General features: G+C 47.1%; 1 protein-coding gene and 1 long non-coding RNA gene across 4 annotated transcripts in view; one reads left to right on the top strand and one right to left on the bottom strand.

Moving 5' to 3' along the window:
* The window catches only part of LOC132446276 (serine protease HTRA1B-like), a 29612-nt gene extending 16353 nt beyond the window's left edge, over window positions 1–13259 (top strand). For both annotated transcript variants that reach the window (XM_060036490.1, XM_060036489.1), the window contains exons 5-10: window positions 7445–7639; window positions 7873–7905; window positions 8655–8769; window positions 8917–8974; window positions 9240–9335; window positions 12364–13259. In XM_060036490.1, the coding sequence (XP_059892473.1) occupies window positions 7445–7639; window positions 7873–7905; window positions 8655–8769; window positions 8917–8974; window positions 9240–9335; window positions 12364–12532 (666 nt within the window). In that variant the 3' untranslated portion in view covers window positions 12533–13259. The remainder of the gene's footprint in view (window positions 1–7444; window positions 7640–7872; window positions 7906–8654; window positions 8770–8916; window positions 8975–9239; window positions 9336–12363) is intronic.
* Window positions 13260–21175: 7916 nt separating this feature from the next.
* LOC132446595 (uncharacterized) lies at window positions 21176–23271 on the bottom strand. 2 transcript variants are annotated; one of them, XR_009522925.1, is made up of 3 exons: window positions 23184–23271; window positions 22118–22230; window positions 21176–22015 (listed from the first exon to the last, which is right to left on the bottom strand). It is a non-coding gene; the product is annotated as an uncharacterized LOC132446595 (long non-coding RNA). The 2 variants fall into 2 exon arrangements; XR_009522924.1 differs by lacking the exon at window positions 23184–23271 and having other exon boundaries at window positions 21176–21682; window positions 21840–22012; window positions 22118–22343.
* Window positions 23272–24243: the final 972 nt, after the last annotated feature.

The raw sequence follows: 24243 nt of genomic DNA, 5'->3' as shown, positions 1-24243 counted from the left end.
ACACATACACAGGGAGAGAGCGAGATGCGCACGCATGCTTTTTGGTTTGTATTTTGAGGTTCTCTATCTGGTACCCGCGTGTGTGTGTGTGTGAGTGTTTGTGTGTGCGTGCGAACGTGCGTGCGTGCGTTCGTGTGTGTGTGTGTGTGTGCGTTCTTGCGCGTGTGTGCGGATGCATGCACACACACACATATTCTGGCACCATTGTTTCCAGTTTAATTATTTGACCACTCACCTTGAACCGACAACTTGATGGTTCAACATCTGTTGATTGTACATGTACATAGCAGAAGTACATAGACGTTACATTTACTAATTGCAAATAATAAGAATCTGATACATACAGAAAATATACAGACAGATTAAACTGTGTGGGCCAAGGTTATTTATGAGAAATAATATTTGCCTAGACAAGTCGAGTCAATAAGCCAATAATACTGATTGTGATGTGTCATGTGTGTGTGTGTCGTGTGTTCTGTATTTGTCTGTCTGTCTGTCTGTCTGTCTGTCTGTCTGTCTGTCTGTCTGTCTGTCTGTCTGTCTGTCTGTGTCTCTGTGTGTGTGTGTGTGTGTGTGTGTGTGTGTGTGTGTGTGTGTGTGTGTGTGTGTGTGTGTGTTTTTAAGTAAATGTTTTAACATTATGTGTAAACTACACACAAACAGAAAGCCAACTCATCCAGAAACAACAGAGGTGACTGAAATCCCTTAATCCGGTATTGTGTGTGTGTGTGTGTGTGTGGCGCTGTGGGTGAAGCCCTTCTGGGGGTCCCCACACACACTCTGAGGGTTTCCTATGCTCCCTTTGGAGAGAAGGCTAACAGCGTGTCACAAGCTGAGGGAACAGCTTCCTGCTCGCCTGCAGCACTTCAGACCAGTGACGGACTGGACGGTCTGGCATTCGGGCAGATGCCAGAGGGGCCGCGGCCTCTCGTGGGCCGTTTGGGCTGGCCAATCACGGGGCGGCATGCTTGTCGGGTTCGCGCGGCTGCTTTGCGCAACGCGGCCCCACATTATCTCTTGGCCCACTATCAAGCATCTATAGTGTTAAAAGCTTCAAATTAGCCATTTGTCTCTAAATCCCGAATCAGTATTTATACCAGATATGAGTGTCTATATACTACAGTCATGGTTGCCCTTAATACTTACATCGGTCTACATTATTTTGTTGCCTTATTCAATCAGATGTTTAAAAAGTGCATTGTTTGAAATTGAAATACAACAATTCTGCCTGTATTTTTAATTGTATTATTGGTTTACAAAAGTTCTATGAAGCAATGACTTCTGGGAATTTCAAAACCGAATCAGGCCGCGTCAGTTCAGTTCAGTTCAGTTTAACTTTATTGTCCCAAAAAGGGAAACTTGTCTTGCAGTCAGGTACACATAAAAACATAAAAACACAATATACACAAGGACACACAACAAGGAGATAGACACGGGCTAATAAGTTAAAAAACTGTCATACTTATCTAGTCATCTGATTCAAATACATTTACAGGTATGTGCAAAGAATTGTGCAAATTTAGCAAACGAATTGCGCTAGGAATAAAAGAGTTCTTTGACCTATTGGACTTAGAAAGAGGGACTCTTAGGGCCCTATTTTAACGGTCTGAAACGCAAGTGGGAAGCGCAAAGCGCAAGTAGCTTTGTGGGCGGTTCTACGGCGCTATCGCTATTTTACAGGCGGATAAATGACACTTGCGTCGCGGCGCAAGTGTCAAAGGGGTTGGTCTGAAGCAGCCTAGTTACCCGTAGGTGTGGTTTGGGCGTAACGTCCAACAAACCAATGAGTGTGCCAGCTCCCATCCCCTTTAAGAGCCATGAGCGCATTTGAATCGGACGAGTTGATATTTTGACAGCGCGTCTGCAGTCTCCGATGAGACAGATGCACATGAATTTCAAACTGCAAATGGCTCACTTTATTGCCAAATAATATGGCCGAATTCACACATGGAATAAGGGTTTTTCTTCCACAACTGAGTCCTCAAATAAATTTCGGCAAAGAAAACGTATATGATATAACATATGATATGCGGTAACTGTGGTTCTATTTAATGATATACGCAATACATTATAAACATTGTTTCTTATCAGTATTGTATGCTATCCTAATATGCATGTGTCCCCGTGGTAATAGACATTGCCATTGATTGTATTATGCGTTACGTGTTTAGTTTGCGTGTGTTTAAACAGAGCACACGCACGCGCCCGCATTCATTCATTCTTTTTAACACTCACTCGCGGTAAAACAATGTTTTTCACGATCAAATACTCATCAATCCTAAAAGTTATGGGCATGTAGGCCTACACGATGTCTCTGTCAAGAAAATATGTGTTTTGCTGTACGGTGTTTGCAGATGCATTGATTTAAAAGTACAACTTATTACCGCTGCATCAGCTGTTCTTTCCCAAATAATTTACCAAGAATGTGCGGCTAGGTAGATGGGAGACGCAAAGTGTATGCGCGAGGTGCACAAGCAATCCGTATGCATGCGCCCTTAAAATAGCATCTGAACAACGCGCCACTGACTTTAAACCAGGTATTTCCTGGTCAGTAGCGCAATGGTATTCAGAAACGGCAAAATACCGTTTGCGCCAGAACACGCCTCCTCCTTCCGCCGAACCGCCCCTTGGGGCGCATGATCAATCCCTAATTTACCGGCGAGTGGCGGTGGTGGGAAAAGAACGCTCTGCGCCAGTTGTAAACTAGCAACGACACATGCGCCAGTGACTAAGTCACTTGCGCCGGATGCAAGATAGGGCCCTTAGTCTCCGGCCTGAGGGAAGGGCCTCAAATGAACAATGAAGGGGGTGATTTTTACAGTCCAATATATGCTTTCTTAGTAACCTGCTTCTCATAAATGTTCAGCAAGGATACTTGTGGACAGCCAATCAACTTCCCAGCCACCTTCACAATATGGCTGAGGTTGTTTTTGTCCCTAAGGCTGATGCCCCCATACCAGGCAATAAAAGAAAAAGAACAGATTCTATAAAAGATTTATAAAATAAAGACAACATAACCTTATCGACATTGAAGGAGTTAAGCTTCCGAAGGAAGTACAATCGTTGTTGCCCCTTCTTGCAAATAGTATCAGTATTAACGTCAAATTTGAGTTTATTGTCTATCATTGTTCCCAGATATTTATACTGGTCAACCATCTCTATGCAGTTTCCATATATGTATGTAGGTGGTGGAGAACAAGATTGGTTTCTTCTAAAATCAATGGCCATATTTTTTGTCTTTGAGATGTTAAGCTGAAGAAAAGACTTGTCACACCAACTGACAAACTCATCAACCACTGGCCCATGCTGAGATTCATGCTTATGCAGTAAACTAACAATAACTGAGTCATCAGCAAATTTCAGGATGTGTCTATTTATATGTTGACTTCTACAGTCATTAGTGTAGAGGATATACAGTAGAGGGGAAAGTACAAAACCCTGGGAGGGCCAGTGGAAGAGACACGCCTTTCCGAAAGACAACCATTTACCTTTACTCGTTGTGTTCTGAAAGTTAAGAAATGTGGCTGGATAGTATTAAAAGCAGAAGAAAAATCTAAAAACAAAAGCCTGGCGTGTGTGCCCGGACCATCTAGATGGCTGTACAGGAGATTTAGTAGTGTAATCTGGGCATCCTCCACCCCTCTTCTAGCCCTGTATGCAAATTACCTTGGGTCCAGGGCCTCACCCACCCTTAACAACAAAATACACATCTTTTCGAATGACTTCATGACCAGTGAGGTCAATGCCACTGGCCTGAAGTCATTTAAACTCTTTGTAGTGTTGCTCTTTGCCACTGGAACAATAATGGACTCCTTCCATGCCTTTGGGACCCTTCTCTGTTCCAAGGACATCTCAAAAATATCAGTGAACACCCCGCAGAGCTGTTCTGAACAGCACTTTAACAATCTCCCAGTAATGCCATCTGGACTCGGACTTTTATTGACCTTATTTCTCTTAAATACTGACCTGACATCTTCTTGTGTAATTGAGAATGGTGTGGACTTTACCAGAGCTTGCTCCTCAGTTAATTTCTTATGTTCATCTGAAAAGTCATGAATATCAAAACGTGAAAAAAAAGTGTTCAATGCTTCAGATAAATCGCTATCACTCTTATACATTGGGATATGGACTGGCTTGTTTTGTGTTTTATGCAAACCTGTCATTCTTTTAACACCATCCCATGCTGCCTTCAAGTTGTTACTACCCAGTCTCTCCTCTATCTTATTTTTATATTGTAATTTAGCCCTCTTGATTTCTGCTCTGACCTCCTTGCCTCTCTATTTTCATCCTCATCCCCATTGTGAAAAGCACTATGTTTTTTCATAAGCACTTGTTTCAGGGAACTAGTGACCCATGGCTTATTATTTGCATACACTTTTACATGTTTTGTAGGAATAACAGACTCCTCACAAAAAGAGATATAACAGCATACAGTGTCAGTCAGCTCATCAATATCTGAGTCCTTGAAGACATTCCAATCGGTGCAATCAAAACAACCTTGTAATTTAGAAACAGACTCATCATTCCAGTCCTTAATCTCTCTAGTTTTTACTTTCCCCCTCTTAAGCCCAGGTCTGTACACAGGGGTGAGATGGATAGCACGGTGATCTGAGGAACCAAGGGGGGGCAGAGGGGAGGCCTTGTAAGCCTCCTTAATTGAGCCATAGCACATGTCCAAAGTCTTATTTTTCCTAGTTGGGCATGTGACGTATTGATAGAGGTTGAGACTTTTACTCAGTTTGCAGATGTTAAAATCTCCCATAAGGAGACACGGGGCATCCGGGGAAAGTGATTGAAGTCTTTGAGTCACCTTGTGAATAGTATCGGCAGCAGTTTGTGTGTTAGCCTTGGGGTGAATATACACTACAGTCACAAATATCTGGGGGAATTCTCTTGGGAGATAGAACGGGCGAACAGAGATAGATAGCAATTCGATGTCAGCTGTGCATATTGATTCCCTGACGGTGATGTTGCTGCACCACCGCTGGTTAATATATACGCACACACCACCACCCTGAGATTTCCCCGTAGATTCGGCGTCCCTGTCCTGGGACCTGACAGGCGCCCCAAAGCCGCTGATCGATAAATCCGCATCGGAGTCTCTGGACGACAACCACGTCTCACTGAAGGCCATAATACAGGCGTTCCTGTATTCATGTAAATAGTTCGAATTTGCTTGTAGTTCATCGGTCTTGTTTCTGAGCGACTGGACGTTTGCGAGTATTATGGAGGGGAGCGGAATACGGCGCAATCTTTGGCGTTTTAACCTGAGTCGGACGCCACCTCTCCTCCCCCGTTTCCTCTCCTTGCAAACGTTTTTACGATCATTTCCAGGTGACCTGTGCCTGGAGATCTCGGCTAGAATGTCTTCAGTTACAAGCGGGTCCAAGTATAAATCCCCCATGCTCGGATTGTCCCATCGCATTAAACATTCCCGGGAGTATGTCCTTACCGGCTCGTATTGCTGGTTTCGTACGCCTTGGACATAATAAATCCATAAGGTCCATAAGATGACAGCGTAAAGTATCTCCATGGCGACTGCTTGAATGAACAATCGTATTTAGTCCATTTCCATCAACGATTGAATAAAAACAGGGAACTTTCAGTACATCTAACAAACAAAACAAAACAAAAACAAAACGCGGACAAACGAACACCTGCTGCCGGTCGCTACAGGATGAGTAGCGCCCTCTCTTTAAGGGACAAAGGTTCCAGTGTTATAAACTAGTCATGCGGGGGACATTGAGACGAAGAAGAGCTTTGTGAAGTACTGGCCCACTGCGCAGAAGAGGGCCAGTACTGTGTATAGGGGGTTGTTGGAAGTTGGTAGATACCAGAGTCTGCTGAGGTAGGTACTATGAGTATGAACTATGAATCGAGGAATTAAGCGACAGAAGGGAGGAGCGGAGAAAAAGAGAGCGAAATCCAGGAAATTACTGCTGGCTGACAGTGAAAAATGAGCGAAACTGACCGATTTGTTTTTTTTAAATCGCCTTGTGCAGCTTCAGCTAGTAGCACCAGCGCTTGCAGTAATGTTCAAGACACTGAGCAAACAGACCAGGGGCCGGGAGTAAAACAGGAGGACAATGAGGACAGTCAGTCTTTATGCATATTAAAGTTAGAGAGTTCATCACCAATGGGGCTACAAAAGTGCGGGTTATTTCCGTGCATGTGAAGTTATATCTGCGTGTTGCGGGCACGCGTGTGCGTGTGCGTCCCCGTGTGGGCCGCTGGTGGGTGAAAATGCCAGGGCCGTTTTTTAATCCCAGTCCGTCACTGCTTCAGACGTCCAATGAGAACTCATTTAGGAGTCATGTTCGGAGAATGTACCGACACTGGAATTCAGATCCGGATCCATGTCCTGTGAGGCAGCTGACTGAGTAGGAAGTTCCTTTATGATTTAAAAGGATAAGGATTAGATGCATCTTTGTATTTGTGTCTATTGCCAAGCTTCTCAAGATATATTTTACAGGCATCTAATTGTATGCCTTGTGTGTGTTTGTGTCTGTGTGTGTCTCCCTGTGTGTGTGTGTGTGTGTGTGTGTGTGTGTGTGTGTGTGTGTGTGTGTGTGTGTGTGTGTGTCTCCCTGTGTGTGTGTGTGTGTGTGTGTGTGTGTGTGTGTGTGTGTGTGCGTGTCTCCCTGTGTGTATGTATGTCTGTGCGTGTCTCCCTGTGTGTGTGTGTGTGTGTGTGTGAATGTGTGTCCCTGTGTGTGTGTGTGTGCATGTGTGTGTGTGTCCCTGTGTGTGTGTGTGTGTGTCTCTCCATGTGTGAGTGTGTGACCCTGTGTTTGTCTCCCTGTGTGTGTGTGTGTGTGTGTGTGTGTGTGTGTGTGTGTGTGTGTGTGTGTGTGTGTGTGTGCCTGTCTTCCTGTGTGTGTGTAAGTGTGTCTCCCTGTGTGTATGGATGTCTGTGCATGTCTCCCTGGGTTTGTGTGTGTGTGTGTCCCTGTGTGTGTCTCCCTGTGTGTATGTCTGTGCGTGTCTCCCTGTGTTTGTGTGTGTCTCCCTGTGTGTATGTCTGTGCGTGTCTCCCTTTGTGTGTATGTGTCCCTGTGTATGTGTGTGTGTGTGTGTCCCTGTGTATGTGTGTGTGTGACCCTGTGTATGTCTCCCTGTGTATGTGTGTGTGTGTCCCTGTGTATGTGTGTGTGTGACCCTGTGTTTGTCTCCCTGTGTGTGTGTGTGTGTGTGTGTCCCTGTGTATGTGTGTGTGTGTGACCCTGTGTTTGTCTCCCTGTGTGTGTGTGTGTGTGTGTGTCCCTGTGTGTGTGACCCTGTGTTTGTCTCCCTGTGTGTGTGTGTGTGTGTGTGTGTGTGTGTGTCTCTGTGTGTGTGTGTGTGTGTGTGTGTGTGTGTGTGTGTGTCCCTGTGTATGTGTGTGTGTGACCCTGTGTTTGTCTCCCCGTGTGTGTGTGTGTCCCTGTGTGTGTTCCCGCTCCAGATCCAGCTTCCTGTGCTGCTGCTGGGCCGCTCTGCGGATCTGCGTCCCGGGGAGTTTGTGGTGGCCATCGGCAGTCCCTTCTCCCTGCAGAACACCGTCACCACCGGCATCGTTAGCACTACCCAGCGGGGGGGCAAGGAGCTGGGCCTGCGCGACTCAGACATGGACTACATCCAGACGGACGCCATCATCAACGTGAGGGCCGGGTACACACTGGCAATGCAGCTCACCACAACTCCCCCAACCGTCCTCTCTGACTGTCCGTCGTCTGACCAGTCGCTAGGGGGTCGTTCGGGGGTCACTAGGGGTCGCCAGAGGGTCGCTAAGGGTCCCCTTTAGGCCGACAAGGATGTGCTTTCCTGCGTAACATTTAAACGCTCGCTGACCGTATGAACTCTGACCCCTGCTGTTGTTTTCTCTCCTCACAGTACGGAAATTCTGGAGGCCCGCTGGTGAATCTGGTGAGAGCAACATGAACCTGTTGTTTTAAAGGGTTTGTAGGATCAGGAATGAAAATACTCATCCCAACCTAATCAGTAATGACATGCATTGAGAAGATATTCTAGAATTGTTCGATGTGAGAACTAAAGTCCTCAAATGACAAAGCACAAGAGAGGCATTTTCAAACCAAAACAGATATTTCCCGAGTAACAGTTCGACCAATGTTAACATTGGTTTCATGAAGTAACTTTCATGTCCTTTGGGGTGAAATCTTTTTTGGCGAAGCCAACATCATGGACGATGTTGTTGCTCTCCTTGCAGCTCTAAATCACAACACTCTGCGTTGCCATGGTTGCAGTTATGCCAGTAAAAGGGAGAACTTGTGTTAAACCCTCTGCATGGCGGTCCCCATTACGCAACTACAGAAAATATGTTTTCAGGAAGAGGTTCTGTGCATTAGGTCAGAATAGAGAGGCAGAGAAAGCCCCTTGCCGAGGACAGCCCCAGCACATCGGGTTGTGATTAAGCCTGGGCTATTTCTTCAGCCTATCAGTACGGTATTCAGTGAAGCTGCATTAGAACCAGTTGGATACCAGGGAGATTACTCATGTGTTTTTTTCTCATATTTGTGTGTGTGTGAGTGTGTGTGTGTGCATGTGTGTGTGTGAGTATGTGTGTGTGTGTGTGTGTGTGTGTGTGTATGTGTGTGTGGGTCTGCATGTTCATTAATGTGTGTGGGTGTGTGTGCGCGCGTGTGTGTGCCCTGCAGGATGGTGAGGTGATAGGCATCAACACTCTGAAGGTAACTGCAGGAATCTCCTTTGCCATCCCCTCCGACAAGATAAGACAGTTCTTGGCAGAGTCCCATGACAGACAGGCCAAAGGTACTCCATGTTTTCATGCCGATGGGCTGGGTCTTGTCCTGACTGGTCTCATTTAGACTTGTGAACTTATTATTGCGCTTCATCTTCAATCATGCCTAATTATTTTTGGACCACATTTGACAAACATTTTTTTTTTTTCTGTTCCAGGCCAAACGTCCCAACGAAAGAAGTACATTGGAGTCCGTATGATAACACTCACGCCCATGTGAGTTTGGTCACGCCTGTGATGATGCAACTGAAACCACACATCCCACTTCACCCAACTGTGTTATTCCTCCCCGTGTTGGTATTTGTTTAAATCCACGTAATTCGTCATAAATCTGCATGCTGGTCAACAAATCAAAGCGTACATCATCTTTACAAATGTCATTTGACAATTCCATTTGACACAGTGTACTTAGGAGTCAGATATTGCAGTTAATCCAGTACAGGTAACTGTCTGTCTGACTGACTGTCTGTCCCTCCTGCAGGCTGGCTAAGGAGCTGAAGGACAGGCAGTCAGACTTTCCCGACGTCACGTCCGGTGCGTACGTCATTGAGGTCATAAGCCGCACCCCTGCTGAGACGTGAGTGGCTAACTACCCGCTGGGCTTCTGTGATTGGTTGTTTATTTCTTGGTCATTTCTTTAACAGCAAGGGCAATAAGGTACCATGGAAATCCAGAGTACTCGCACAAGCACAATTTGAATTTGCTCAGCGAGACATTCTGAAAATTAGTAATATACTCATTCCCCAATTCCCCTGTATCCGAACATTAACCAATCACATCGGTGTATCTGATGAAGGCGGGCCAGAAGCAAGCTAAACAGATTAATACAGCGCTGCTACGGAATCAGTCAGCAAACAATGCAAGATGGATACGGATGAACAGAAGTTGTTTGAAACGGCTTTGGCCCTACAATGAAAGAGTAAGACATGGCTTTTCCTCTAAAAGAGGAACAGAGGACAGCGCTCAAAGCTTTCCTTTGCGAGAAGGACATTTGTTGCTGTTTTTTACCGACCGGCTACGGCAAGAGTCTAAATTATCGGTTAGCTCTGCTGGTAGCTTAGAGCAGTGATTTTCAACCAGTGTGAGAGATCGTCAGGTGTGCCGTGGGAAATTTTCTAATATCACCTAATTAACCATTGTCGGGTGTCTGTGCTGTAATAAAGTGTTGCAGATAATGTACCGTAATCTTCGGACTATAAGCTGCGCCTTTTTTTTCCCCATTTTTCGATTCTGCGGCTTATATAACGGTGCGGCTAATGTATGGATTTTTACTGCTAAAGGCTACTCGGAAAATTTGTATTCGAAGCTTCGTTGTTTTTTTTCCACGTACGTGACGTTACAAGAGCGAGGGAGGCAAACTATAAGCGTCAGCGACACCAAGCAGAGAAGCGAGAGAGGTTGAGGAAGAATAGATATCTTGTTTCCCTTTACTTTATAACACAACATTAGCGGGATCTCAGGAGGAAAAGTAATACTTGACGAAATGCTAACCTTAGTTGTTTGTTTACGTTCGCTGTACAGCGTTGCGCCAATCAACTGTGACTGGCTTGCGGCAGAGCGTGAGCGTCTTGGGAATACCCGGTCAATATAATGGATACAATATGGACACATAAGATAATCCATATTCGGTATTTGTTATGGATTTATTGTACAAATTCCCTGAAAAGATGCACATTCCAGGATGAATTGAAAAGCTCCCGTAAGGGCTGAGATGAGATGGCAGAGGACAGGTGATTGGGAACGGAACAACAGCTGTTCGCTTTCACGGGGAAAAACTAAGGAACTTCAACCTACTTAGGCCTAATAATTACCGTTAAAAAGCTATTAAATCTTCAACAAAATATGCAGATACTGTCAAAATCGGTTCCAGGGAGTATATAGGGATTATTAATGTTGTTTTTGATGGTGTTTTTTTCTGGAACGAGCATTCGAATATTCGCTCGGAAAAACCAACGAGTATTCGAAGCCTGAAAAATGGCATTCGGGCCAGCCCTAATGGTAATTAAACATTAAAACAGAGAGAGACTGAGAGCTGTTGAGGAAGAGCTTTGTGTGTGTCTTTCTACCATTCCTGCCAGGATATCCATTTTGTGTTAATCGAAACAGGCCCAGGTTTCACACTAAGTGAGTATAAATACATTTAGAAACTATATTATTAACTATATGTGTTGGAGCTATGCATTTCTTAGATTTAATTGTAAAACATTTATTTAGTTTGTTTGCTTAATATAAAATAACATGACTTTTATGTTTATTTTCTCGTTTGTATTATAAATTAGTTAATTTGAGTTTGTTTATGCTTTTGTTTTGAAGTTATTACTAGCCTATATATGGTGGTGGCGGGCATAGGTGGCGGGCATAGGTAAGACAGGCACTGGGAAGGGTCATGGTTTTTTACCAGCTGTACGAGAGAGACAAAGGAGTGAGGCTGCTGGTTCACACTGTTGCACATTTGTTTTGTTTGCTTGGAAGATCAGAAAATAAACCTGCAGAAATCTAAATTTATGACTGGACAGTTGACTCTTTCCCCTGCACTGCGTAAGATTCGTCCCCCCTGGTGCCTCAGTGGCTATTTTGATTACGTTGCTTTGTTTGATTTCTTAATTTTCAAGTTATTGTTTTATTGAGGACAAATCGCCACTACAATATCATTATATGTACTGTGTTAGAGTGTCATTTTGAGTCATTTTAGTTGGTGGTGTGCCCCAGGATTTTGTAAATGTAAAAAGTGTGCTGCGGCTCAATAAAGGTTGAAAATCACTGGCTTAGAGTATGTGGCTCTGGATGCATCACCCCTTGTATTCTTCTGATTGGTTGAAGTGTTATCCGATATTTTCTAATGCATGCTTGGTGCCGCCCCACGAGTTGGGCCATGTTCCTTACTCGTTACCAGACCCTACTGCTTTCTAGATGTGGGTCTGGATTTCCGGGCTAGCAATAAGGTAAAACAATGACAATTTAGTTTTCAACTAACTTTCAGTTGTTCTACCTCAAACTTCTAGGAACATCTCCATTATAAGGTTGTAAATTGGGGGTGTGCAGTAACAAAAAACGGTTCATAGATATTTGAAATCCACAAGCTCACAGTCTTGATTGTCCTACACAATGTCCTGTTAATGACCTTCTTTAACATGCACAACCGCTTCTCTGCCGCCACATTAGAACTCTGTGGCGCTATGAAACAGCCTCTAAGTTAGAATGCATTATGTCGCTGGAAACTTTGTGACCACAGATGAATTTTTTTTCATGCTGACGCTAGGAAAAGGGCAGAAAAGTGTTCTCAGGTTCAACACTGACCACCAGAGATTTTTACGTAGAAACGCGGTCTGCCTTTGGTCGTATCTCAATTGTTTGGGGTAACGGAAAGTTCCTTTCCGATTTTTTTATTAAAAACATTCCAAAAGCTGGTCTTCACCCCAGACTGAATCCTGGCAGTGAATCTCGTTGAACAAGCTATCCTTGCAGCACTACATGCTCAGCCCCCTATGATATCCCTATCAACTGCTGTTTTATTGTTGTGTAATTGTGTTTAGACTGATTTTTTATCTATCTTGCTCTGTAAGTAACTGAAATAACAAGCTTCTGATGTCATTTGTCTCCTCCAGCGCGGGCCTCCAGGAGAGCGACGTCATCATCAGCATCAACGACGGACGCATCACCTCAGCCAACGACGTCAGTGCAGCCATCCGGAGAGACGGTAAGCTGAGGACCGTGGTGCGGCGCGGGAACGAGGACGTCATCCTCAACATTGTTCCTGAGGAGATCGACCCTTGACCTCCGATCTCGGACCTGGGATGGCAGTCCTCTGCTTAAACGAACAAGTCCATATTGTTCAGAGCTGGCTCTCAGTGTTCCTCACAGGAACCTCTTTCTTCAAGGCTCAAACATCATCAAAACGCCATCAAAACACTTTGTTTATAATTCAGGATGATAGGCATAATAACACATGCTAACAGACCCTCCTCACTTGGGGCCGGTCTCCTCACACTTATGACAGGTCTGCTCCTTTGATGCACCAGGTGTCCAGGGTCGTGGAGTAGACCTCTTCTCTATGTAGTATCCTGCCTCAGCCCTGGTATGTGGTACATCCATCTGAGACGTTTAATGGGTATTGTTTTTCTATTGGCCACATGAGGAGACCCTTGATTACAAAGGACAAGGACCAGATGCTGTGTTGTCGGCTGTGTGTGAAGGTTTGACCCGAGTGTTTTTAAATGGATAGACCATCAGGAGGATGGATGGACCATCTCCTGTGCCACCGATGTCCCGTACTTTGAGGGGGAACAAAAAACGCTCGACCACCAAATGTATTTTGGTTCCTTGATCCAATGCTTTTTTTTTGTCTCTTTTTTAAACGCTATATTACCAGTTGCGCTGGATTCCTTCATGTCTATTGTAATGAAGTGTTGTTTGCAATAAGTAGTTTAGTTTACCTTAGTTTTGCCGAGAATTTTCTGAAATGGAATAAACATATTTTTAAAAAAGTGTTGTAATATGTTTCATTGATCATGCAAAGCAAGTGATTGCCTTGGTTTGTCTGACAAGCAGCCAAAAAAACCAAGGGTATTTGCTTTTCATTGTACAGTGATGTGATACTTAAAAAGTTCTGGGGATGTGATCCAAGGTGTTCTGGGCATGTGATCCTAGGTTCTCTATCGTATCGAGACCATCTCTCCACTCCGTTACATATTCCATATGTATGGGGTATAACCCCCATGACTGCCAAGGACCGTGGATAGGCTTTAAGACACACCGGCACGCCCGGTCACGCCCACACCACTATAAAACACCGGTGTAGACGTGCAATCATTGATTGTTTGATCTCCACTGTGAAAGGTGCCGTGTGGGGTTGTGTGTTAGATTAACGTGTGTGGGTTACAGCATTGGTATTCGCTTGCCTGTGTAAATTTTGGATTCTGTCTGCGGACAGCCTCCTTGGATCGCGTAGCCTAACCCGGAAAAGAAAGATCCTTTTTGGCTTGGTAGTGACACCGACGTATTGTACGTGCAACCCACGACTTACGCGTTGGCTTCAGGTCCCTCGCCTGGCAGTGACTTCGGTCCGCTAGAGGCGAGGCGACAACGTTTCTGTGGAAACACAGAAGTCCTACCAACCCCGGTGTCCCACACTTATCGGTGCGTCGCTGCGGTCCAGGGGGCTGCTGTTTACCTCCGTAGGAGCTCTCGCCTAAGCAGCCGGCGAGTGTGATTGTCCGACACCTTTTTCATAGCCATATCGTGTTTAATCCGCTCCCTGGCTGAAAGCAAAGCTGTGAGAGTCTTGACAGTGTATTGTCCGTGAAACCCACGACTCACGCACTGTGCGACGCCGACGCCCTTCCGAACAGTAGGCTGTGCTTGGGCGAGCTGAAGGCAGGTGAACATTGTTCCAGCTAGCTACCAATCCCGGATAGCGCATCGTTTTGCTCGGAACTGGGTCGGCAGCAATTCCTCGAAACGGAAGCTGCCTGAGAAAGTAAATTAATTAATAAATATTAATTAAAATAATTAAAGGAATAAAAAAAACGTTTTTTTGTGCAACATGTTTATTTATTTTACACCACGTGAGGGAGCTTTAGCAGAGCTGCGTGGCCAAGTTGACTCCTCCCAGTAGTATGGAGGGCACTTCAGGCCTTCACTGTGTTGGTTGTAACATTGCCATGCCCCTCGAGGATGGCCACGACAATTGTGTGTTATGTTTAGGCCACCAGCATGCAATGTTGGCCAGGGATACACCCCAGTCATGCATGAACTGTTTCATCATGCCGATGCATACAAGGGAAGCCCGCTGCCATTTTTTCACATCAAAACGGGGAGGGTTACCTACCTTGGAAGGGCCAGTAAGAAAGATGAGGAGGGCTTCCGGGGGGCCGGGGAGGCTCGCGGAGCCCCCCGAGCGTCTGCTCGGGGGCTCCCTGTTCTCCCTCAGTGTTCCTAGGGCCCCCGTTTCTCTCTGCGTGGGTCCCTCTCGGCCTCCCAGTCTTTTCTCTGACAGGGAGTACGATGGTTCCGAGGAAGAGGACTTGGATGTGGAGACAGTATTCTCTTCAGAGAGTGGGGAGTTTCCCAGTGAACAGCTTCCCTCAGCTAACCCTTCCGGGCGAGAGCTGGCTCACCTGTTTGGGGAGATTGTTGACAGGGCAACCAAGGCCCTGAACATCGTTTTACCCGAAAAGCCGACAGCTGCTGTCTCCAGGTTCGAGGCTGAAGCAGAGGAAGGTCTCAGGTCAGAGATCCCTCTCCTACCAGACTTCAAGAACCTGTTATGTCGCCAGTTTACTTCACCATCATCCTACCATAGATGGTCAAGGCAGACTAAAGTGTTCTCCAACATGGCCGACCAAGAGCAGGTCTGCTGTGGGGCACTTCCAGCTGTGGACCAAGACCTGGCGCCACTCTTTCGCTCCCCAGGTTCTTTGTTTGGGGGTCCAGCCTGTCTGAACAAAGACAGTAAGGCGATGGAGAGTCTGTTGGGCAAGCTGCACAGGTCCACGGCGATGCAAGCCTGTCTGGCTAATACTGCGGCCATCCTGACTCTGTACGCCCACCACCTCTCTGGTCTCATGCAGAACCAGCCGGTGGATGCCTCTCTGGCAAGGGAGTTCCAGTCAGCAACGTTGTGCCTGGCTTCGGTGTCCAAATCAGGTCGCTCGGTGGCTCAGCTCTGGGTGGTGAGACGACATCTGTGGCTGTCCCAGTCGAAGCTACAGCCAGCAGATAGGGACTGTCTCCTCAGGGTGCCAGTGGAGCCCACAGCCATGTTTGGGCCACAGGCCTCCTCCCTGCTGCAACAGGCACGGGATCGCCGTCGCTGTGCGGATGAGGTGTCAGAGTCCTTCGGCAGTCGGGGGAAGCGGGCAAGGCGCCCAGGAGCACCTACAGTAGCCCAGGCCTGGGGCCCGGGAGACCTCAGTCACCGGCTCCAAGCGCCCCGGGGACATGGTGATTTCCCAAGAGGTGGTCGGAGGGGGTCATCTGCTAGCAGACGCGGCCCCTCCAGACGCCCGCACGGTTCCTGACGGTTTGCGGGCCAGCCAGCCCCGCCTCTCATTACAGCACAGGAGGGCTTGGCTGGCTCTGGCGGCGGACCCATGGGTGGTCTCTACCATGACCCAGGGTTACCGCCTGCAGTTCTGGCGCAGGCCCAGGGTAGCGAGATCTCCGATCTTTACCACGGTGGCCAACCAACGACAAGCCCAGACTCTGCGAGTAGAGCTGTCTACCCTCTTAGAGAAGGGGGCGATCGGAGAGGTCGAGCGCTCCGACCGCCAAGCAGGGTTCTACTCTCGATATTTCCTCATCCCCAAGAAGGATGGGGCCTACGCCCTATCTAACACCTCAGGGGGCTCAACAAGTACCTCCGCCCCCTAAAATGCAGGTTCTTGACGGTTCCGCGGGTTCGGCAGACCATCAAGGCAGGGGATTGGTTCGCGACCATCGATCTGAAAGATGGCTATTTTCAGATTCCGATATGGCCAGGGCATTGGCGTTTCCTGAGATTTGCTTTTGAGGGTCAGATCTTCGAGTTTCAGGTCCTCCCGTTCGGACTATCTCTTGCCCCTCGGACCTTTACCAGGTGCATGGACGCAGTCCTCGCACCCTTGAGGCAGCAGGGGCTCAGTATACTGAACTATTTGGACGATTGGCTGATCTGCGCAAACTCAGAGGAGCTATGTCGCCAACACGTGGCCCTGCTATTGACTCACATTCAGTGTCTGGGGTTGTGCCTCAATACCAAGAAGAGCAAGCTGCAACCCTGCCGGGTAACGGATTTCCTTGGCATGGTGTTAGACTCCAGGAGGGCTACTGTTACCCTCTCTCCAGGGAGACAGCAGTCCTTTGCTGCCTGTCTCAGTCCCTTCACCCTCAGGGCTCAGAGGGACTGGAGGGTTTGCCTCAGACTCATGGGCCTTATGGCAGCAATGGTACACATAGTCCCTCTGGCCCTTCTTCACATGCGCCCTGTTCAGAGGTGTCTCCTAAGTGTAGGCCTGTGTCCACAGAGCCCTGCCCGTGCCAAGGTGACGGTTTCCCAAAGGCTCTACAGAGCCCTACGCTGGTGGAGGGACCCAGCCAACATCAGGAGGGGGCAGACCATGGGGTCAGTGACTCACCGCCAGATCGTATTTACAGACGCATCCCTAGCAGGCTGGGGAGCCGTACACAAAGGTCAGGGTATCAACGGACCCTGGAGGGGCCGCTGGGGGTCTCAGCATATCAACTTGTTGGAGCTGAGGGCGGTTTGTCTAGCCCTAAAGCACTTTCTGCCGCGGCTCAAGGGACAGCATGTCATGGTCAGAACCGACAGCACAGTGACAGCTGCGTACATCAACAGGCAGGGGGGTTTGGGCTCCACAACCCTCTGCAAACTGGCAACAGCTCTATGGCTATGGGCTCATCCAGAGTTCAGTTCACTCAGGGCCGTTCATGTGCCAGGGCCCCTAAACGTGGCGGCGGACATGTTGTCCAGAGGGGGACCAAGTCCAGGAGAGTGGAGGCTCCACCCCCAGGTGGTCGAGGGAATCTGGTCCCGATTTGGCAGGGCGGAGGTCAACCTGTTTGCGACCAGAGAATCTTCTCATTGCCCACGTTTCTTCTCCCTGAGGAACGACGATCCTCCTCTGGGATGGGATGCGCTGGCGCACCCTTGGCCGCAGACCCTGCTCTATGCCTTCCCCCCATTCACCCTCCTCCAAGCCCTTCTGCACAGGGTGCAAATGGAACAGGTGAGGCTAATCCTGGTTGCACCGTTTTGGCCTCACATGTCTTGGTTCTCGATGATTCCTACCCTACTGAGGGTCAGCCATGGATGCTTCCTCTCAGGGAGGACCTCCTGTCCCAGGCAGGCGGGAAATTGTTCCACACCTTCCCAGCAGGGCTGAGGCTGGTAGCCTGGCCCCTGAGAGGGACCGGCTCCTGGCCCCTGAGAGGGACCGGCTCCTGGCCCTAGGGTTACCAGAGGCAGTGGTGCGGACGATGCAGGAGGCCCGAGCTCCATCAACCAGGGCAGCCTACACTTATCGATGGCGGGTCTTCACAGGGTGGTGCCAGGCACACCAAACAGACCCCTTCTTGGCCTCAACCCAGGACATCCTGCTCTTCCTGCAGATGCAGTTGGAGGCCGGTAAATCTGCAGTCACCCTGAGAGGCATGCTGGCAGCTATCAAGGCAGTCCGTATCGGAGAGTTTGCCATTAGTGAGGATGGCTGCTCCATGATCTTCCGATACCTGAGGGGGGCACAAAGGCTTACAGCGTCCAGTAGGGGTCCTCAGGTCAAGGGCGTCAGTTTGTTTTTAGAAGTGGTGGGGACAATAACCATAAGCTTGAGTGTGGTTTGAAAAGTGGTGGGTACCCTTATGTAAGCTATTCATCCATTCAACGCTGCATTACAATATGCTCAGCAGTGTATTGTCAGGTGTTGAAAAACCAGTTTGTGTTTTGGCTTGTTTTGCAAAACGACGTTGGAAACACCAGGGTATTGGCTCGGGATATGTAATACTAATACACACAGGACAAAGAAAAGTGTTGGCAATTTAACACTTATCTTGACATCAACAAAGTTTACCAGACAATCAATGGCAGACTGTAAAGGGGGTAGGCTACGAAATGAAACGAGGTACTACTGAGCATCAGCCTTTTGAAGAAGAGCAAGGGTTGCTGGTAGCATAATGTTATGCTGCATTAAAAAATGAAAAAAACAAGCACCCAGAGGAGAAGTGCATCTGCCAAATCCTGACCACCAGTAAACACTCGCGAAGGACCAATTCACACTTCACTCGTTACATCATGAGCAAATTGCCCGCAAATAAAATCCCCTAGAGTTTAGGATAATCACACAGCAGGTTATACGAGAACATATTTATGTCAGGATAGGCCTACCACTGGCTCCAGCCTCCAAGTCCAACGTCAAATATCTCAATCAGACAAAACAACTATAACCACATTGGCATAGCAATCGAACCGTGTGTAGCTGCTACTAGCTGCAATCTATATATGAATGCATACTAGCTGGAGCACCAACCAGAAACAGATGATCACAATCGCTTAGGACCGTGGGTAACCTAGCCAGGTCATCACGAGCAAACAAAACCAGCAGCAAAGTTTACGTAAACCAATTTCTTACCTTATGTGGCCCTCCACATGCAGGCTAGATGATGTATCCATATTCCACGTTATCCAGTATCACAAACATGCTTTTTACAGGAAGCAAAAGGACCGCCTATTTTCTGAATAAAAATGTCAATTTTGGCTGGCTGTCTTGAAACTTCTTTATTATAACGCTGTGTGTACAGACAGCCCACGTAGCCGCCTGCCCCCTCCCCCTCGCGATGATATAAAAACAACAAAAAATCGCTATTATAAGGCTATTCAAGTGGATCCATAATGTCTAAGAGAAAAGCGGGAAGCGATATAAGATCCTTTTTCAGCAAGCAAAAATGCGCTGTAAGTTTAGAGAAATCTACAAATCAACTTGTTTTACGATGTTTGATATTAACTCGGTTAACTGCTAGTTCTCATCTACTGCTAACGTTAACGTCAGCTAGCAGTTACACTGCAGTTAGCTATATACCGGCTTTAGCTAGTCTATGCTTTGCCTACTACAAATTTGTCTTCCACTTTTATTGGTTGAGTGGAATACCTTTTGTACAGTAGCGATTGTTTCTAGTGTTCCTGTTCCATATATATCTCAAGTTAATTCCATGATATTGCGTTAGCCTTCGCAAGTACTAGAAGTCATAAAAGCTAGCCTTCCAAGTTCACGTTCTCTCATTTCACAATGTTCAATCTGTATGCGCCACCATGGGAATGCAGACTCTTGTCATTTTACAACGCCATGTTTCTACAGTGGCTGACAGTCGACAAATCAAACGACTAGATACCAAATTGCGTTTTTCACACGTTTGAAATCTGCGGATTTACCACTAGATGTCCCTATATGATTATCCATACTATTCATAAGAAAAAACAGAATATACCCTAAAACTATGCAAAAAACAAGTACGATTTACCCCAAATCTATGCTAAAACGTTAAATAAAAACCAAACACAAGTGCCAATAAATGTTTTATTTATGAACCATCTGTCATCAGGAAAAGGAACCAAGTGCAACAGCACAAAACAAAGAAGTGCAGGGACCGGGAGCTGTGGAGGTGAGGGTCACATAAGGAAAACTTGAACATTCAGAAACTATAACATGAAACATTACTAACAAAGTTTAACATTTTCATAAGGAACCGGAACTGAGTGGAACAGAACTAAACAAAGAAGCTCAGGAACAGGGGGTTGAGAATGTAGAGGTGCAGCAGGTGAGGTTTCTAAAAAAAAAAGATGCTATTGCACAATTTAAACATACACTACAGACAATTATAGTGAAGTGGGCAGGGCTACAACTACAACAAATATTAAGTTGATCAACACAATGGCAATTATGAACAAAAAACTTAAATAAAACATTTCAGGGAACTATTTAAAGAAATACTACCAAATTATCATCCATGTCACTGACTACATTACAGGAGGAGGTGCCTCAGCAGGAGGGACAACAGGATAACCCTTCCCAAACAGAGGAAGAGCTCAATACCCCTGAGGATATTTTAGTTTCCCCATACCAACCAGCTGCACAGCTAATTGAGCCACAAACTCTGCCCAACCGCACTCTCCGATTCCAGGAGAGCTGGTTCAAAGACTACCCCTGGCTACATTACAGTTCTGCAATTAAGGAAGTTTTGTGTTTCTACTGTGTAAAGGCCTTTAAACATAATATTCCAACAATGGCCAGAAATACAGAACAAACCTTCATTTCCTTGGGGTTCAGGAACTGGAAGAAGGGTAGGGAGGCGTACGACAAGCACACCAACAGTAAGGCACACATTGTTGCTGTAAACAAACACACACATACACACAACTCTGTCAGGATGCAACTTTGCAGCATCTCAGAAAAATCACAAGAAGCAGCCAGGTCAGCACTGGTAAAGATTGTGAGTTCACTGAGGTACCTTGCTAGACAGGGATTAGCTCTCAGAGGCCATGACAATGATGAGGGAAACTTCAAGCAGCATCTGGAGGAGAAGGCTGAGAGTGACCCAAAACTGGCAAGCTGGTTGCTGAGAAACCATGCCTACACAAGTCCTGAGCGTCAGAATGAGATACTGCAGTTAATGAGCAACGCCATTATCAGACAAATAGCTAAAAACATCCATGCTTTACCTGTACTGCAGTACTCCTTGATAATGGACGGAACACAGGATATATCTGGCACGGAACAGATTTCAATTTGCCTCCGGTATGTGGATGCTGACCTTGAGCCAAGGGAGGACTTTGTTGGTCTGTACGAGGCCTCTTCAACGACCGGTGAGCACCTTTTAAGAATTGCCTCTGATGTGCTGCTCCGTCTAAACCTGCCGTTCTCTGGTCTTCGTGGGCAGACCTACGATAGCGCAGCCAACATGTCGGGGCACTTGTCAGGGACACAAGCTCTGATCCGGAGACAGCAACCATTGGCCAACTTTGTCCACTGTGGCCCACACTGTGTAAACCTTGTCACACAGGCTACGTGCAAATCCACACCGGTGATAAGGGATGCCCTGCATTGGATCCATGAGCTGGGATGCTTACTTGCCCAGTCTGGAAAATGCAAGACCACTTTCAAAGACATTGCCATGTCCACCACAGGCTCCTTCACCTCCATCAAGCCTCTGTGTGCCACCAGATGGACTGTGCGTGCTCCAGCCATCAGAGCAGTCCTCAGCCAGTACAACGCCATCTTGAGTGCGCTGGAGGAGATGGCCTCTGCTGCAAAGGTCAACGACAACACTGCGTCTAGAGCACATGGTGTTCTTCAGAAGCTGGAAAATGGAAACACCGTTCTTGGCCTTCTCCTGGGTCAAGAAGTCATCACAAGGTTGGAGGGGCTGAACTCAAGTCTGCAGGCAAGAGGGAAGACCATCAGTGGAATGCTGAAAGCCGTTGAATATGTTAGGCAGGGCTTTCTCTCTTTGAGGGCCGATGATGCGTTCAAGGCCATCTATGACAAAGCTGTGGATTTTGCCGCAGACTTGGATCTCCAGCAAATACAGTTACCTCATGTCCGAATGCCATCCAGTAAACATGGTGGTCCTGCCAAGCATCATACTCCTGCGACACCAGAGGAGTATTTCCGGGTCCAGTTTTTCAGTGCCATTGACATGGCGACCACCCAGCTTCATGAGCGTTTTGATCAGGTGAGCCTGGGAAATCTGGTGAAGCTGGAGGAGCTGCTGATTACCGGAAACAAAAATATGGTGGTGAGCTTGTACCCAGAACTGGACCAACAGGCACTACAAATTCAACTGGCCATGTTTAAAGCAAATAACACCTACACTTCATGCAAAGAAGCTGTCCAAATTCTCAGAGGCATGCCACCAGAGGTCAGAGGGCTCTTCTCACAGGTGGAGACTCTGGTGAGACTGCTACTCGTGGTCCCAGTTTCATCCTGTGAGGCTGAAAGGAGCTTCAGTGCTCTGCGACGGCTGAAGAATTGGCTGAGGACAACAATGACCCAGTTGAGGCTCAACAGCACTGCAGTCTGCCATATCCACAGGGATACACTGAAGGATACACAAAAGGGAAATAGCGACACACACACACACACACACACACACACACACACACACACACACTAGGCCCAAGTTCAGTGCTGGCACATTCTTAATTTTGGATTACAATACTCTTGGTAATGTTGTAATAATGTAGTAGGCTAATCAAACAGTTCAGTATGGTTCAGAATAATTAATAAATAATCCATAATCCATTTCAAATACTTGTTTTCCTGATTCTTTCCAATTCATAAAATAGTTAACCCGTCTTTGGTCATCAGTCAACAAGAGTCATTCACTTTGTTCTGTTTTAAAAAGACCCTTCAGTCATCCAGCTGGTGTCAATACACAAAGGTCAAAAGGATGTAGGCCCGCCCTACTGTCCTACTGTCCAAACTGGCTGGCCCGAATGCCATTTTTCAGGCTTCGAATACACAACATTAATATCCCTACTCCCTGGAACCGATTTAATCGCTTTTGAACGTTAATTAGTTAGTTATAAAGTAAAGGGAAACAAGATATCTATTCTTCCTCCACCTCTCTCGCTTCTCTGCTTGGTGTCGCTTATAGTTTGCCTCCCTCGCTCTGGTAACGTCACGTAGGCCTACCTCACGTGGAAAAAAAATAAACAAAGCTCCGAATACTGATTTAAGCTTCGAATACTATTTTTCCGAACGAGTATTCGAATAATTCGGGCCAGCCCTAAAACTGATGGCAGCTAATATTATTCACTTTCGCTCACTCCAAATTAGTTAACACTGTAACCGCAAACAATTAGCTACAACATGGTCTTGCCTAGCTAGCCTATGCTCTGAGGAAACATTATAAACGAACTGTTAGGAATAGTTACCTTGTACATTTTTGAGGAGTCGACTTTCTTGACGCTTGTCGTCTTCAATGCTGCTGCGAAGTGTGTGGAAAGCGTCTGTAAAACAACTATTAGGCAGCCTTCCAACTGCCAAGTGTAGTGTTTTTTTTTTTGTTTTTTTTTGGTCGCATTTTTAAAAGTGGGGGGGACAAAATTCGTATTTTAAATAGTGGGGGGGACATGTCCCCCCCGTCCCCCCCGTAATCGACGCCTATGCCTCAGGTACCACCCTGGGACTTGTATCTTGTCCTTGAAGCTCTGAAGCATCCGCCTTTTGAGCCCCTCGGCAATGTGGACCTAAAGTGGCTCTCCCTAAAAACAGCTTTCCTCCTGGCCATCACTTCGGCTAGGATAGGCGAGCTCCATGCGCTGTCCGTCCACAGGGACTGCTGTATTTTTTCTCCGGAGGGGTCAAAGGTGGTTCTTCGCCCCAACCCAGCCTTCTTGCCCAAGGTTCTGTCTGACTTCCATCTGTCCCAGAGCATAGAGCTGCAGTCCCTACCTGTCTCAGCCGCGGACCAGCTAGCACTTTGCCCGGTAAGGGCCCTGTCGGAGTATATGCGGCGCACTAAGCCGCTAAGAAAGTCAGACCAGCTCTTTGTGTGTTTTCGCACTAGTTGCTTAGGCAGACCACTTTCGAAGTGTCGACTTTCTCACTGGATTGTGGACACCATCCAGCAAGGTTACACCCTTTCGGGGGCTCCTGCCCCCTCCAGGATTCGAGCACACTCGACCCGCAGCGTGTCGACTTCTTGCGCCGCCATATGCGCAGCAGCCACTTCGTCCTCCCACTCCACGTTCACCAGATTCTACCGCCTGAATGTGGCAGCGGGACCCTCCTTCGCGGAGCAGGTACTTGGTGTGGCTCGGACTCAGAGGTAACCCTGAGCCCTCAATTGGTCAGCCTTGCGTCTTGCGGGCTGACCTGGGCTGCTTATCTGCACAGAGTTGGCCCTTGCGCGTGGCGGGGCTATACCTGTGTTCCGGCGTCGGGTCTTGCGTCTGGCAGACCCACCGGAACAGCCTTCTGCCTTTCGGGCTT

Source organism: Gadus macrocephalus, chromosome 18 (assembly GCF_031168955.1).
Source record: "Gadus macrocephalus chromosome 18, ASM3116895v1".
Classification (NCBI taxonomy): Eukaryota; Metazoa; Chordata; class Actinopteri; order Gadiformes; family Gadidae; genus Gadus; species Gadus macrocephalus.
The sequence above is the reverse complement of the archived record's forward strand: the minus strand, read 5'-3'. Positions and strand labels throughout refer to the sequence as shown.